Source organism: Eucyclogobius newberryi, unplaced genomic scaffold (genome assembly GCF_026437365.1).
Source record: "Eucyclogobius newberryi isolate DKJ021-1_F unplaced genomic scaffold, fEucNew1.0.hap1 SCAF_22, whole genome shotgun sequence".
Classification (NCBI taxonomy): Eukaryota; Metazoa; Chordata; class Actinopteri; order Gobiiformes; family Gobiidae; genus Eucyclogobius; species Eucyclogobius newberryi.
The window spans coordinates 24791525-24807786 of record NW_027315857.1 but is presented as its reverse complement, the minus strand read 5'-3'; the positions used below and the strand labels follow the sequence as shown (position 1 = coordinate 24807786).

Genomic DNA, 16262 nt, shown 5'->3' with positions numbered 1-16262 from the left:
AATTGTTATGTAAGTTATAATCGATTTTTACAAATCTAACAGTAAATATTCTACTTTTTGTGGCAATCTCGCCATGAAAAGCCTCAGTGTTTGTCTTTATTTGTGGCGTGGCTTTCACTAACTATTCTTACGTCCATGTTCACCACAAAATGATTAAATGTGTTTTTATTCAACGTTTTGAACTAAACTACGTCCAAAAATGATTTCCCCCAAAACACCTGAGCGTCGCACGGGCTTCCCGGAAGTACATAAGACCGGAAGTAGCGTCATCACGTTCAACTCTATCAAAATAAAAGTGCATGTAAACAAAGATGGCGGACGTCCGAAGCTAATGAAGCTAAGTTTGTTCCAAACAGCCCGAAGCGGAGCCTCATGTTTGAGCGAGCGCAGAAAAACATGTCACAAGTGAAGGTTAAAGAGGAGCCGGAGCTGTGGGAGCCCGAGGAAGAACCTGTGGGGCCGGGATACCTTAAAGAGGAGCCAGAGCCGGACATCAAACTGGAGCCACAGGAGTTTCCTTTTCACATGGCCACGGTCAAAAGTGAAGAGGATGAAGACAAGTCCTCTGTGCTTCATCAGAGACACACTGAGGAGGCCACAGGGGAACCTAATGGGTGTGAGTGTGGAGCAGAAGCAGGCTGCAGCGCAGATCCACTCACACAGTTCCACTCAGAGAGTGAGGAGCACACGGACTGCTCTGAAGACACAGACCACTCAGGAGATTATCATCCAGACCAGGCTCCGGCAAAGAGAAGCTACGCCATGATTCCTCTTCATACATCTGTGAAAGACGAGACACCACACGACTGTCCAGAGTGTGGGAAGAAGTTGAAAAGCAGGCAAGGTCTAACCAGACACATGAGCGTTCACTCTGGAGAGAAGCAACATGCCTGTCCAGAGTGTGGGAAGAAGGTAGCAAGAAAGTCAGATTTAAAACGACACATACTTATTCACTCGGGCGAGAAGCCACACAAATGTCAAGAGTGTGGCAAGAAGTCAACGACAAAATCGGATTTAGAACGACACATGCTTGTTCACTCGGGAGAGAAACCACACACATGTCAAGAGTGCGGGAAGAAGTCGGCAACAAAATCGGCTTTAAATCGACACATGCTGAAACACACCGGGGAGAAGCCGCACAAGTGTCCGGAGTGTGAGAAAACCTTTCAGCAGAAGTCACATCTACAGGAGCACAAGTTGAGTCACACCGGAGAGAAGCTGCACGACTGTCCAGAGTGTGGGAAGAAGTTTCAAAGCAGGCAAGGTCTAACCAGACACATGATCGTTCACTCTGGAGAGAAGCAACATGCCTGTCCAGAGTGTGGCAAGAAGGTAGCAAGAACATCTGAGTTAAAACGACACATGCTTGTTCACTCGGGAGAGAAACCACACACATGTCAAGAGTGCGGGAAGAAGTCGGCAACAAAATCGGATCTAAAACGACACATGCTCAAACACACCGGGGAGAAGCCGCACAAGTGTCCGGAGTGTGAGAAAACCTTTCAGCAGAAGTCACATCTACAGGAGCACAAGTTGAGTCACACCGGAGAGAAGCTGCACGACTGTCTACAGTGCGGGAAGAAGTTTCAAAGCAGGCAAGGTCTAACCAGACACATGATCGTTCACTCTGGAGAGAAGCAACATTCAATTCAATTCAACTTATTTTTGTAAGGCCCAAAATCACAACAACAGTTGCCTCTGAGGGCCACAGTGAGAAATGAATCAACAATGTCTGTGGTGGCGAGGGACGATATCCCAGAGTCCTCTGTCCTTAGACTCTCCTTCTGTCCTAAGACTCTCCATCTGTCCTAAGACTCTCCATCTGTCCTAAGACTCTCCATCTGTCCTAAGACTCTCCATCTGTCCTAAGACTCTCCATCTGTCCTAAGACTCTCCATCTGTCCTTAGACTCTCCATCTGTCCTTAGACTCTCCTTCTGTCCTTAGACTCTCCTTCTGTCCTTAGACTCTCCTTCTGTCCTAAGACTCTCCTTCTGTCCTTAGACTCTCCATCTGTCCTAAGACTCTCCATCTGTCCTTAGACTCTCCATCTGTCCTTAGACTCTCCTTCTGTCCTTAGACTCTCCTTCTGTCCTTAGACTCTCCTTCTGTCCTTAGACTCTCCTTCTGTCCTAAGACTCTCCTTCTGTCCTTAGACTCTCCTTCTGTCCTTAGACTCTCCTTCTGTCCTAAGACTCTCCTTCTGTCCTAAGACTCTCCTTCTGTCCTAAGACTCTCCTTCTGTCCTAAGACTCTCCTTCTGTCCTAAGACTCTCCTTCTGTCCTAAGACTCTCCTTCTGTCCTAAGACCCTCCTTCTGTCCTTAGACCCTCCTTCTGTCCTTAGACCCTCCTTCTCGGCCAGGAAAAACTACAAAAAACCTCCTTGGGGAAAAAGTAGAAACCTGGAGGAGTTCCAGAGTGAAGGAGAGATCTGACTCTCACAGACGGACACGAGGGAGACTGGAGCTGGACTCTCTCTTCAGAACCAACAAGCCATGATTTTGGAGCATGTATTTAGCCCTTGTGAGTTTCTACTCTGGTGCCCCGTCTTACGATATATATTGCTATATAACTCTTCTAAATCACTAAATTGAATGACTACCATTTGAGACCCTACACCAGACACACGCCCAGAGTGTGGGAAGAAGTTGACAACAAAACCAGACAAACAAAATAAAAATATAAATAAACGTGTGTGTTTGTAGGTGCTACTTTAGGGCTGATCTGAAGTTACAATGTCCCACAGAAAACTCAGGACGAAAGTTGATTTAATTAGATAACTGGTACTCTTGAGGTGCAGATTGGACGGATTACAGGTAGTTTCCAGGTGAAATGGTTTAAGAAGTGACAAAAAGTATATGTACATATACATTAAAGGCGGTATGGACGATTTTTCGGCGATTTGAGAACTCAGGTGGAAGTGCACATGCCACTCCCCCGTGCACATACCACTCCCCCGTGCACATGCCACTCCCCCGTGTGGACTGATACAACACACACGTGTGTTTGTTTATTAGCGCAACAGATCGCATCGCATCTCTCGTCTCCCATAGATTTCTGTCCACTTCTGCGTCAGCTCGAACTGTCTTTCTCCGTCTTCATTTTGCCCCGTACACTGAGGGAACTATATTATGATAGATCCATGCGCTTAGGCACGCGGAAACGTGGGGACGAACCGCACGCGGCTGCAGGTGAGCGACAGGTGTGTTTTATGATTGATACGTGGCAGGACAAATGATTTATCCATGAGGAAATATGATAAAAAAAAATTGCTGAAAAAAATCGTCCATACCACCTTTAATATCTAAAATGTAATGTAGAGCTGACTCTGCACCAGACATGTACTAGTGTAATAATTGAGAATTAAAGATTATGTTTGTTCAGGTGGTTATTGTTGCTTTTTGTTGTTTGTATGAATGTACTGCTCACCATGTGCATTGACCATTAACTGAGCGAAGAAGAAAGAACATAACATAGAATTAAAACTTAATACATTAAAATGACACAGATAAAGGAAACAAAACAGGGGTGTGTGTCATCACCTTTTCTGTTCTCTGTATATTATATTAATGCTCTAAAACTTAGACAGTAACGTGAAGCTTATTAAATATTCTGACGATATTTTACTTTTTAATAAGAATATGAGCTGTAGCTAAAGCTATGTCTCAGGTGCAAAAGGTTGAACAATGAAGACCAAAGGGTGTCCAAACCTTTTTCACCAAGTGTCAATTTTAATACAAAATGTGTGTATATCGTAAGCCTATTTTTATTCAATGGTAGATATAGTTTTTCTTTTGATTTTGTATCGGTTGTTTTATCATCGTTCCTTGTTTTATGTTGCACTGTATCTATGTTTGTGAATTCTGGTCATTGACAATGGCAATAAATCTTTTTCCGATTCTGTTTTTTAAAACATCTGGAGCGTGACTCTTAAGTTATTCAAAATATACCATTTGAAGTAGTTTTGATGAGCCACCACATGTGTAAAACACCAACATAATTGTTATGTAAGTTATAATCGATTTTTACAAATCTAACAGTAAATATTCTACTTTTTGTGGCAATCTCGCCATGAAAAGCCTCAGTGTTTGTCTTTATTTGTGGCGTGGCTTTCACTAACTATTCTTACGTCCATGTTCACCACAAAATGATTAAATGTGTTTTTATTCAACGTTTTGAACTAAACTACGTCCAAAAATGATTTCCCCCAAAACACCTGAGCGTCGCACGGGCTTCCCGGAAGTACATAAGACCGGAAGTAGCGTCATCACGTTCAACTCTATCAAAATAAAAGTGCATGTAAACAAAGATGGCGGACGTCCGAAGCTAATGAAGCTAAGTTTGTTCCAAACAGCCCGAAGCGGAGCCTCATGTTTGAGAGAGCGCAGAAAAACATGTCACAAGTGAAGGTTAAAGAGGAGCCGGAGCTGTGGGAGCCCGAGGAAGAACCTGTGGGGCCGGGATACCTTAAAGAGGAGCCAGAGCCGGACATCAAACTGGAGCCACAGGAGTTTCCTTTTCACATGGCCACGGTCAAAAGTGAAGAGGATGAAGACAAGTCCTCTGTGCTTCATCAGAGACACACTGAGGAGGCCACAGGGGAACCTAATGGGTGTGAGTGTGGAGCAGAAGCAGGCTGCAGCGCAGATCCACTCACACAGTTCCACTCAGAGAGTGAGGAGCACACGGACTGCTCTGAAGACACAGACCACTCAGGAGATTATCATCCAGACCAGGCTCCGGCAAAGAGAAGCTACGCCATGATTCCTCTTCATACATCTGTGAAAGACGAGACACCACACGACTGTCCAGAGTGTGGGAAGAAGTTGAAAAGCAGGCAAGGTCTAACCAGACACATGAGCGTTCACTCTGGAGAGAAGCAACATGCCTGTCCAGAGTGTGGGATGAGTTTTCAAAGAAAGCAATATCTAAAGCAACACATGAGCGTTCACTCCGGAGAGAAGCAACATAAATGTCCAGAGTGTGAGAAGACCTTTAAACGGAAGTCATATTTACAGCAGCACATGTTGAGTCACTCGGGAGAGAAGCCTCACGACTGTCCAGAGTGCGGGATGAAGGTAGCAAGAAAATCTGATTTCAACAAACACATGTTAAGACACACTAAAAGAAAATCAGAATCAAACGTAAACATGTTAATACAGACTGGAGAGACGCCACACACGTGTCCGGAGTGCGGGAAGAGGTTTAAAAAAAAGCCAGGTCTAAACAAACACATGACCGTTCACTCGGGAGAGAAGACGCATACATGTTCCGAGTGTGGGAAGAGGTTTCAAAGAAAATCTAATTTAAAACAACACATGCTTGTTCACTCGGGAGAGAAACCACACACATGTCAAGAGTGCGGCAAGAAGTCGACGACAAAATCGGCTTTAAAACGACACATGCTCAAACACACCGGGGAGAAGCCGCACAAGTGTCCGGAGTGTGAGAAAACCTTTCAGCAGAAGTCACATCTACAGGAGCACAAGTTGAGTCACACCGGAGAGAAGCCGCACAAATGTCAAGAGTGCGGGAAGAAGGTGTCGAGAAAATCAGATTTAAAACGACACATGTTAAGACACACGGGAGAGAAGCCGCACGCGTGTCCCGAGTGCGGGAAGAAGCTGAAAAGAAGATCGGAATTAAACGTTCACATGATGAGACACACCGGAGAAAGGCCACACCAGTGTTCGGCGTGCGACAAATGTTACGCAGATAAAAACACGCTCCGAACTCATCTAATACGGAAACACCACATCGACAACGCCAATCTGAAGGGACATATGAAGAGGCGCGTGGACGGGACCGTGCAGCGGTTTGTCCTGAAGTTGCACCGCTGCACAGAGTTCACGTAAACGATGTGTTTGGAGGTTTCAGAATGTGGAATATATTTAAAAAACGGAACTCTAAACCAACCGCCGAAAGCTCTCGTAGAGGAGACTCGAACCCCTCGTGTTCAGCCCCTTTCATGGATCGTCCGTCCAGGAGGTTGTTGTGGACGCACGTCGATTTTTGTTACTTGTTTGACCCTAAACCGATCCATCAAATAAAACACGTCTTGGTAAAAAGTCGTGACAAACCGTAACGTCTCATTATCAAAACGTATGAAATAAATGGCGTCTCTCTGAGGGCGCAGTACGAAGAGTGAGCTCGCGATAAGTCCGTAAGCCGTGTACATATTGAGCCTATTTTTTATCTAATGGCTTTTTGTTATGACCCGTTTATTGTTTTGTGTCGCATTAAATCACCAAGAGAAGTTACTATGTTTGTGAATTTTGTTCTTTGACGATGGCAATGAACCTTTAATCGTAGTGTAAAGATCATTGAGTGTTTAGTAAGACACTGTAGTCATGAAGAGTACTGCAAAGGCCGCAGTTATTTTATTACTTGGTTTACGGATTTTTAAATGAAATATTGAACAGGGGGGAAATATAAATATAGTTTTAATTTCTAAAGATTGACGGCAGTACTTTATTAAAAAAAAAGATGATTTCTTTATATTGTATAAATCAATAATCTAAGTGCGGCGGATTCGTAAACCAAGTAATAAAATAACTGTGGCCTAAGACGAAAGTGCAAAAAATTCACGGACGCCCAGACATTTCGGGTAAATGTGTTTTTTTTCCCCACTGCCGTCTTATTAGAAGAAACGGTGAACTGCAAATATTTAAAGGGCCTATGACAGGTTTTTCCTTAGGACTTTTAGTGTATTTATACTTGTTGTACATATGATAGTTTTACACCGGTCGAGCAGGTATTTGTGGAGAAAACGTTGACAAATCTGTAGAAAAATGACAGGAAGTGACATCACACCAGAGACCAGTTCCATTCCAGTCAAAATATTTGCAGAATTTACACTAAACACCACATTTTTTGACGCTCTAAAATGAACAACAAAATAAAGTCGCTTTCATCTATTTTTATTCGTCAAATTAAAAAATGGTGACATTAGATGAGTTTTGGCCCAGTGTTTGCTGGGTAATTTCCTGGTGTGATGTCATTGATAACAATCAAGAAGTGAAAGTACGAAAGAACGTAAATAATGCGTTTTTCTGTTATGACATTTTTACCAAAATTCTTATTTATTTTAACTGCATTTTAGTTCAATGAGTGGTCTGACCTGTAGGGGGCGCTTTTAATGTGTAAATCTGTATTTGGATTGCTGCTGATGTGCTCCCTCTGTTGGTGAGTGGTGGTTGTAGTTTTTTTTAGCTGCATTTGAACCATTAATCTTTTATGTGTTTCTTTACCCATGAAGAGGCTCAAACATAAAACCGTAACACGAATAAGACCACCGAACCGCACAGTCTTTCAAAACTACTTTATTTACCCCCACATTTTTTGTGATTATTTTTCTTTTTTTTTCTTTCTTTTTTAATAATAACGCAATTTAAAAAAAGATTACACTTGGGGATCGTTCCAAGCTCCGTGTACTGTACAGGCAAGACGAAAACGACGGGACATCGCCGCACGCGGTAAAAACGACGTCCAAAAAAAACAAAAACACGTAAAGCGTCAACGTGGAAACGCGAGGAGCGGACTGGACTCTCAAGCGTCCAAGAAAAACTCGGGGCGACTAAAAACACAGAGAGGGGACGAAAACCGCTCGCGTCGTCTCGAATTAGAAAAAAACATTCACGCTCGAACACGCGTTTGAGACGTCGCCATTCACGGTCCAAAACACGCAATAAAACGTAAGCGAGGCCTGAATTTAAAAGGTGAACTGTTCCTCTCCCTGCGAGTGTCAAACTACCCCGCAGTAAACCGTTCAAAGTATGGCGAATACTTTAATTTTGTGGATTTGTTTCCAGGTCATACCACACTCAAAGAGACGCTAAGAGTAGTATTTATCTTGGTTTGAGTACATTTTGACGTTCTTAAAAGTAGTAGCAGCATTTTCCTCGTTTCACGCAACAAAAAAACACTAGAAAATACAAGATATTTCATGCTTGGCCATCTTATATGTAAAAAATATATACTCAAAACAAGATAAATACCACCAAGTGTCTTTTTTTTGGACATTTTCCCACGTCATCATCATTTCACACCAAAGTTAATATTTGACGTCCAAAGTGCCAAAGGAATCGTAAATCGGGGCCGTACATGGTGTAAAAAATGGACGACGTCGTTCTTAACCCGCGTGAAGTCAAAAACGTGAAGAGATGCGTCTCTAAATAAGGAGTTCGGACATCGATATCATCACGAGACGACACTAAACGCAATAATTCGCCCGACTCGAGAAGGAAAAAACGCCGATCTAGAAAAATGACGTTGGAACGAGCCGTCGTTACCCATTCTTTTCGGTACTTTCGGTACAAAACACGCGTTTGACCCGTTTAACGTCGTACGGAGGAACATTACGGACAGCGCGATAACACTTTTGCCGCCGGTAATAGTTCCAGAGTGCGGCTTTAAAGACGGGCTTTTGCTGTGGATACGACGAATACTGTTTCAGCCGTGTTCAAAATCGATCAATTGCGGCGCAAACGGGCCCAGTTTATGGCACAAAACACAAGATTTCGTGGTCATTCTTTGCCAAGTGAAAATACTCTGATCGCGCAAAACTATGTATAAATCTCACATTGTTTTGTGGGACGGTTATAGTTTTCGCCGGCGTTTACTTTAAGGTCAGAACTTCGGAAATTTGTAATAAATTGTCAATCAAAAATATTTTTTGTTTTCCCTCAACTATTAAACTAAATTCAGTGCATAAAATGACGTAATACTTGCTTGTTTTGACAACTATTTAAATAAGCTGTGACTTTTAAAAGAGTAAATAATAAATAAATAAGGGCTAATTAGGAGGATTCGAATGAATATTAAAATCTCCCCATTCGGATCGATTATAATCGTCCTTTAAACAGATTGTTTGATGCTTTCGTCAATGACACTTGCTTAAGTCAAATGAGCTGCAATTTGTAAAACTCAAAATGCAAACAGCAATGATTGTTTTACTTCTTTTTTTTTTTTTAAACAAAACACAGTTAAAAACAAACTTTGAATAAAACCGTAAAACATTTGTGCAATTAACTAGAATATATATATATAAAAAAAATGTTTTGCAGTGACGAGAGGTCCATTTCTATTGTGCCCTTCGATTTGAACAGCAAATTAAAATCCAGGAACACTTAATACCGGTGTCTTAACACGTTGATGGACAGAAAACAACAACAAAATCAGCGTCAAAGCCACGACTTCAAGCTTGACGCGTTCGAACAAGTCTCTGTAAGTTAGAGTTCGCCGCGGGTGTCTTCGGAATACATTCTGGACTGGCCCTCGAATCTCTCAAAACGGCCCCGGAACACCAGGCTCTCGCACGCGCAAACAAACAGACGCTCGACGATGCCGCGGTGTGGATTCCCCGTCGACTTTACCCGTGGCACAAACCGATTGACGCGCTTCAAAATACTCTTGAATTCGAGGTAAAGTTTTGCCCTTTTTGAGACCCGAGCGTCGCCGTGTCACCGCGACGACGTGCTCGACGTAAACGCTGCTTAATACCGCAGTTCGGACCACGTTTTCCCCTCTGGCGGCGCACGTTTATGGAGTAGAAAAGAGACATGACGCCCGTCGCTCTGGTTCAACAGCGGTCGTTTTTTTTCTGGTTCTTGAGTAAATGTGAGTCGACTCGAGTTGCAGGTTTAGACTTCTATGAACATGTTCTCAAATGCTTGTGTTATTCGTTTCTCAGTTCAGATTCAAACCTTCCAACGCGTTAAAAACTCCTGGGAGCGTTTAAAATCAACATTTTTAATGTTTAATTAAATTTTGAATTAAACGTCAGATCTTATCACGATCGAAAAGCGTTTACTATTACATATTATTCACTGCAAAGAATCTAACCAAGACTTAGTCACTTAAATTTCATTTCTACTAAATAATGCTAAATAAGGACATTTTAGTATTTTGAGGCATTTCTGAGTATTTTTTAAGTTTTGCAGTGTTCTTACCCAGATTCATCGCAATTAATCGATAACTGAAATCAGTTGTCAACTAATTTAGTAATAGAATAATCGTTTTGGGATCTGAAAAATACAGATCCCAAAACAAGAGGTTTTATGACTCAAAGAGAGCAGTTTTTTTTACCCCAAAATGTGTGTTTTGAGTCAAATGTTGTATAAATGTCATATTCAAAGGCCAAACGACTTACCCACTAACAAAGGTCTGAGCAATATCAAATACAAAACATAATTGCAGTTTTTCCGACAAATATTACACTTAAATAACATTCCTGATTTATTCGTAGAGGAAAAGACATTTGCGCCTCCGTTTTTTGGATTCAGTTCACGGTTTATATTTTTAAACTTGAACATCTGAGAAAACCTAAATCTGAACTGCTAAACTAAATCCGAGAACATGTTTGTAGCGGTGTAAACTACACGGTCAGCGGCTTTTATGAACGATAACGCTTGTAAAAACCTGGCTTTTCGATTAACTACAAGCGCGACCGCACGAATCACGGCTTGAGCGCGACCGTTTTTCAAGCCCGATCATTCGCCGAACGCGGCCACTTTACTGCGCAGTCTTTCCCCTTTGAAATGGACGAGAAAGAACTAGGAAAACGGCACAAAAACCGGCGTAGAGGACGCTCGGCGAGGCTTCTGGGGGGTCTGGGTGCGGCGAGGGGCCCGCACCGAAGTGCGTTCAGGAGTAAATGGTGATGACTTCGCTTCCGCCGCCGCGCACCAACAAAACCCGCTCCAGGCCCTCCGTGAGAACCTCCAGGAACTCCATGTCTGAGGTCGAGGTTGAGGTCAAGAACCTTCTGGAGGTGAAGAACACGCGCGTGAAGTACATGCCAAAAGTACAAACGTAAAAGTACTGCACATTTTACAATGGATTCTTTTCACTTCACTACCTTTGAGAGCCGATATCTGTAGAAAGTACCATCTAAATAAGATCTGGTATTACAAACAGCTTGAGTTGAGTAGTATTTTAATCTTGATTTGAAGTTATTTTTCCTAATTCAGAATTTTTTTTCCTAATATTTTCCTTATTTATAGTAAAACAATACATTTTATGCTCGTTTAATAATTAGACAATTGTGTTCTAAGATGAGCAAAATGTACTCAAATCATGATAAGATTTATTTCAGGCACATCTCATTTAGATAACACTTTTTACAGTGTCGCAATTCCTATCAATTTCCTTTTTCTTTGTGAATTTAAAGTGTTTGTTTGCGTCTACTCAAAGATCAGCACGATCCTTCATTAAAACCACCACATTTAACGCTTTAGAAGTTCTCCTAATCTTACGTTTACTGTACGTTTTGTATATTTTTCGACAATCGAAAAGGTAAAAATATAGTCGTATGGACGTGTTCTGACTCCCGTCCAAGAGTCACTGCGTTTGAGTTCGAGAACGACTCTGCAACGCCGACATGTTGTCAAAACCATCTCAAAAACAAAACAAAAAGTGGTTAATACGCCTCTATAACGGCTGTAAACGACGTAAACGCTCGTCCTGGTTGTGCAGCGCGGTGAAGGATACAGTTCTCGTCTCCCTCCTGGTTCTTCGGGGGTCCGGGCATGTTCAGCAGCACCAGCCGAGCGTCGTGCGACTTGTTCACGATGACTTCGTTCAGCTTGACCGCCGTGTGCATGCGCCGGACGTTAGAGTGGTCCCTGGGGAGGAGGAGGAGCAAAGGTCACACACTGCCGCTCGTTTACCAGACGCTAATGCTAATGAAGCTACGGCTGCGCTCCTGCTTTAATTTGTGCTTTTTATTTGTCATCTGAGAACAAATCGAAATCTTTATTAAAATCTATTAATTAAGAGAGAGAAGACCCTTTTACGTAATTGCGTCTTAATTGTTAAGCCTTTCACACGGCCCCGCCCCCCCTCCCAAGACAGAAAGACGAATACAAAAAATAACCAAGTGATAACAATAAAAATATTTTTTTTTTACATCTAAAGACATTCATTATAGAATTATTAGGTTTAGTTTTTTGCACTCTTTGCACTTTTTTATTTTGCAAATCTTATTTGCACTTTTTGCACATTTTGTTTTGCACTTTTTGCACATTTTTATTTTCAATTCAATTCATTTTATTTTTGTAAGGCCCAAAATCACAACAACAGTTTCCTCTGAGGGCGACAGTGAAAAATGAATCAACAATATCTGTGGTGGCGAGGGACGATGTCCCAGAGTCCTCTGTCCTTAGACCCTCCTTTGCACATTTTTTTACAATCCTAATTCCCAAATTCAAATCATGGCATCTCAAAAAATCTCCCAAACGGCAGACATCTTCTGAGATCGGAGAAGTTTGAGCATTTTAAGCTCCAAACATAACAACGGTTTAATATTTACTCTAAACAGGAAATTGACATGAACAAATATGAAAGTCCAAACGTGAATAAGAACGTTTTTTTTTTTTTTTAATTTATCGAGCACCGTTTTGTTTTTGACGATGTTTAAGACAATATAATATATATATGTATATATTTTTGAGCTTTTCATTCGCGTCACGACATTGAAAACAAACCTGCCGTTGTGCTTAGCGTCGTTCACGTTTGTTTCATTAATCCCGTTTTTTGTAGAGTCCTCTCCCCCCGAGCCTCACAAAAACACTCCATTTTGAATTTCCCAGATGTGTTTCGACTTCAGGTCAAGCAAGATCAGATCTGAGCATGTCTCGAATAAAATCACCGTCGTTACAACTGTGCGCTTACATTAGCACGTCCGGGCAAGCTAGCTTTTGTACATTTCCCCATGGTAATTCCCTTCGCTGTCAGTAGACGGAGTGCAAACACCAAAACGAGATGTGGGAACGCTCGACAAGAGAGAACGTCATGGCTGGTTTTCGATAAATACATTATTTTTTGTTAAAAAAAAAAAAAAAAAAAAAAACGGACAATTGCAAGTTTTAAAGGGCGTTAGCGGGAATAACGCGTAACATGTGTACGTCTGCACTCACGGCCTGATACTGAGCATGTCCCTGAAGCCCTCCGGAGTGGAGCAGCCCGAGTGCGCGGCTCTGAACTGCGACGCTTTCTCTTTGGTCCAGGTCATCTGCACGCGCTTGTGGTGCTCGCCGCCGCCGCCGCCGCCGCCGCCCCCCGCCGCCGCCGCCGCCCGCTCGCGCTCACGCTCGCTGCCGCCGTCCGGCTCGTCGTCGTCGTCCGAGCCGATGCTGGTCAGACGCAGCGTGGAGTTGCGGTCCTTCACCAGCTGCGCCTGAGGGTGTACAACCAGGAAGGAGACGCACCAGGGCCACGTTAGCGGGCCTTTTCCAGCGCTGAACCGCGTTACAGCTACAAAGGGTTTCGTTCAGAGGGAAATATCGTTCCAGATTATGTCTTTTAAATCGTGATGTGAAAAAGTCAGAAACGAGTCATATTATTAATTGGACTAATGTTGGAATTGTCACTTTTTAAATCACACCTCAAAAAGTGAATAAAAGAATTGGACAGAAGTGGCAATTTTGATTTAAATGTGCCATGATTGTGTTTCTTTTCTGATGTTTATTTCTATTTTTACTCGTCTGGTCGTGTTTTGTTCCGTGTATTATGTCAATTACTTTAAAAACTTGAAAAGGAAAATAAAGTCCGATCACGTTCAACTCTGACCTTTCTCCGTTCTATTGCATTTGCTTCGGTGTGTGTCAAATGAATAAAATTAAATAAATATTAGTGTCCAATGAATAAAATAAAATAAATATTAGGAGGGCGGGGTCTGGCGCAGGTGAAAACTGACACATCTAAATCAAATTAAGTCACAATTGAATCTTAATGGATGTTGTTGACCTATAAGTAAACGGATTGTACTGTGGATGTTGAGCAGGCAGCGCTAGCATAGCATTAGCATTTAGCTTGCAGCTACTTTTAAAAAATGTTTTTAAATTTACACAGAAACAATAAAACATTAACGTAAAACCATAATGACATTACACGTTAGAAAATGAGAAGTGAAAAGACAGAAAAAGACATACAATAAATCAGATTTATACATTTGTAGAAATGCTAACCGTAGCCCGCAGCTACAGTTAGCACTCTAAGATAAGTAAGTTACTTCCGGTCATACAGGAAGTTACCATAATAAAAGCAGGGTAATTATAATACCATCATGACATTACATTTTAACATGAGAGGTAAAAAGAGAAAAAAGACAATAGGTCAAATTTAAAAGGCTTACTTCGGGTCCCAGAGAACGTTACCAAAATAAAAGCATGGTAACCTTATAATAAAGTGTAAATGCGCAAACTTGACCTTTACATTGTTAGTTGCCATTATTTTGGACACATATTTTGGATTATTTTTGTGACGCAAAATTTCAATATGGCCGCCCCCCACTAGCGCGGAGCGAGTCTGTGGTGGTCCGAGAGCGTCTGCAGCCGACTACAGCCCTACGGTGTACCTGTCTCATTGCTTTGTAGACGTTTGGGTGCTTCCCCGTCGTGTACCTGGGGGGAACATACACCTGAACACAACGTGAGTCATCCCAGCTAAAGACAAACACACACACGGCTACGAAAGGGGCTCGGACTAGAGGAACGTCTAACGTGGACTTGGGGGACTTCTGCTCGGGCGTTTAGGGTTCTACTCGACGAGGAGCGAAACTTACGTGCAAACTTACATCGTCAAAGCTCCAACGAACTCGCTGAGGAAAAACCAACGGTAGAAACAACAGTTATGACGCTTTTGAGTCGCAGTTACGGTCCGATTGACGACTCCGCCGACGTTTGTGAAAGGAAGTGGTGCCGTCGTGATTTTGAAACGCATCGTGATTATATAGATTTACCATATTTTCTGGACTATAAGTCGCACCGGAGTATAAGTCGCACCAGCCAAAAAATGCATAAGTGAGAAGAAAAAAACATATATAAGTTGCACTGGAGTATGAAATGTGTGAAAATAACAATTAATATCACATATAAGTCGCTCCGTAGTATAAGTATACAAGTATAAATATAAATAAGTATAAATAACACCCCCGCCAAAACTATGAAACGTTTTGTGCGACTTATAGTCCGGAAAATACGGTAATTAAATGGAACGCTGATGGGCCTAAATGCGTTGGTTTGTTGAAGGAACTACATAAACCACTTCACTCCATTTCAGTGAATACTTTTAAAAAGGAGACAGCAAATGCACTAATGCTAGTGGCTATGCTAATAAACGTTAGCCTACTTGCAGACAAGGAGCCTCGTTTCAAACTGTCCGGGTATTGTATTGTAGGAACAGACACAAAGTCCGTGCTCTTGAAAGCTTTGTGGGCTTGGATACAGCAGACCAAAGCATAATCTTCTTTAAATGTCAATAGTTCGGAATATGAAAACCCTTTTCCAAAACGAATTACAAACACACCGCAAATGAAATGCTGGTGGCGTTTCTCTCCTGTTCTCACCTCTTTCTCTCGGTCGGACTTGGAGAGCCTCATCTGTCGCAGCATCTGAGACCGTTGCTCCATCATCAGAGTTCGCTCGTACGTGTACGCGCTGATGTCGCTGTTGTTCTGAGGACGAAACACAAGAAAAAATACAACAAACCTTTAGTTTGGCAGCATTTGTACGGATCCGACATGGAAAAAAGTCACGGAAAACCTGATGTAGCGCCAATATTTTGGGCAACTTTACTACAGTTTTGGGGCCTTGTTGTTCAAAACAGCAAAAAAAAAAAAAAAAATATATATATATATATATGTCGGTGTAATCCCTCATTCGTCCAGGCGTGTTCCATAGTAGAAAAAGCTTCAGTTGTAGTCATCTGGACTCAGTTAGAAAAAATAGACGTTTCGACTCTCATCCAAGAGTCATTGTCAATAACAGAATTTAGGTCGAGAACTCCGATATTAATACTGTTCTGTGGTAAGACAGTGAAGAAAGCTGTAAAGAACGTTACATAGGTGAGACGAAACAGCCTCTACACAAGAGGCTTTATCAGCACAGAAGAAATACAAGTTCAGGACCTCAGAGCGCCGTGCATCTCCATCTTGAAGCCTCTAATCACTTGTTTGAAGACGGTGAGGTGAAGGTTTTAAGCAGGAGAAAAGATGGTTTGAAAGAGGAGTCAAGGAAGCTATTTGTGTTAAAAAAGAAAGACCTTCTTTAAACAGGAATGGAGGGCTAAGATTCAATCTTCCTGATATCTATAATGGAATACTGAACCCCTGGAAAGGTAGAGGACCAGGACAAGGACATTTAGATGCTAATCAGGTACTCAGGGTGGTTGAGCAAGGGTCTCACAAAGACAAAGAGGATTCTAATAGCCCATTAAGATTCTGAATAGGCTCAGTAGATACAAGGGGGGAGTTTCTGTTGAA

The 16262-nt window shown here is 42.1% G+C and overlaps 3 protein-coding genes across 3 annotated transcripts in view; 2 read left to right on the top strand and 1 right to left on the bottom strand.

Annotated features, from left to right (window-relative positions):
* Positions 1-297: 297 nt before the first annotated feature.
* LOC140371649 (uncharacterized) lies at positions 298-1686 on the top strand. The gene has a single exon (XM_072458832.1). The coding sequence runs from the start codon at positions 373-375 to the stop codon at positions 1669-1671; it is 1299 nt and encodes a 432-aa protein (XP_072314933.1). The 5' UTR covers positions 298-372; the 3' UTR covers positions 1672-1686.
* A 2620-nt stretch (positions 1687-4306) lies between these two features.
* LOC140371645 (uncharacterized) lies at positions 4307-5906 on the top strand. Its single transcript, XM_072458825.1, has one exon. It carries the CDS (start codon positions 4372-4374, stop codon positions 5854-5856), a length of 1485 nt encoding a protein of 494 aa, XP_072314926.1. The 5' UTR covers positions 4307-4371; the 3' UTR covers positions 5857-5906.
* A 1426-nt stretch (positions 5907-7332) lies between these two features.
* The window catches only part of LOC140371676 (solute carrier family 12 member 6-like), a 48339-nt gene continuing 39409 nt past the window's right edge, over positions 7333-16262 (bottom strand). The window contains exons 23-26 of the mRNA XM_072458858.1: positions 15348-15455; positions 12919-13178; positions 11492-11625; positions 7333-10737 (exon numbers count right to left, since the gene is read on the bottom strand). Coding sequence (XP_072314959.1) covers positions 10646-10737; positions 11492-11625; positions 12919-13178; positions 15348-15455 — 594 coding nt within the window. The 3' untranslated portion in view covers positions 7333-10645. The remainder of the gene's footprint in view (positions 10738-11491; positions 11626-12918; positions 13179-15347; positions 15456-16262) is intronic.

Excerpts from the sequence above, each read along its gene's own strand:
- LOC140371649 (XM_072458832.1), top strand. The coding sequence starts at position 373 with ATGTTTGAGCGAGCGCAGAAAAACATGTCACAAGTGAAGGTTAAAGAG.
- LOC140371645 (XM_072458825.1), top strand. The coding sequence starts at position 4,372 with ATGTTTGAGAGAGCGCAGAAAAACATGTCACAAGTGAAGGTTAAAGAG.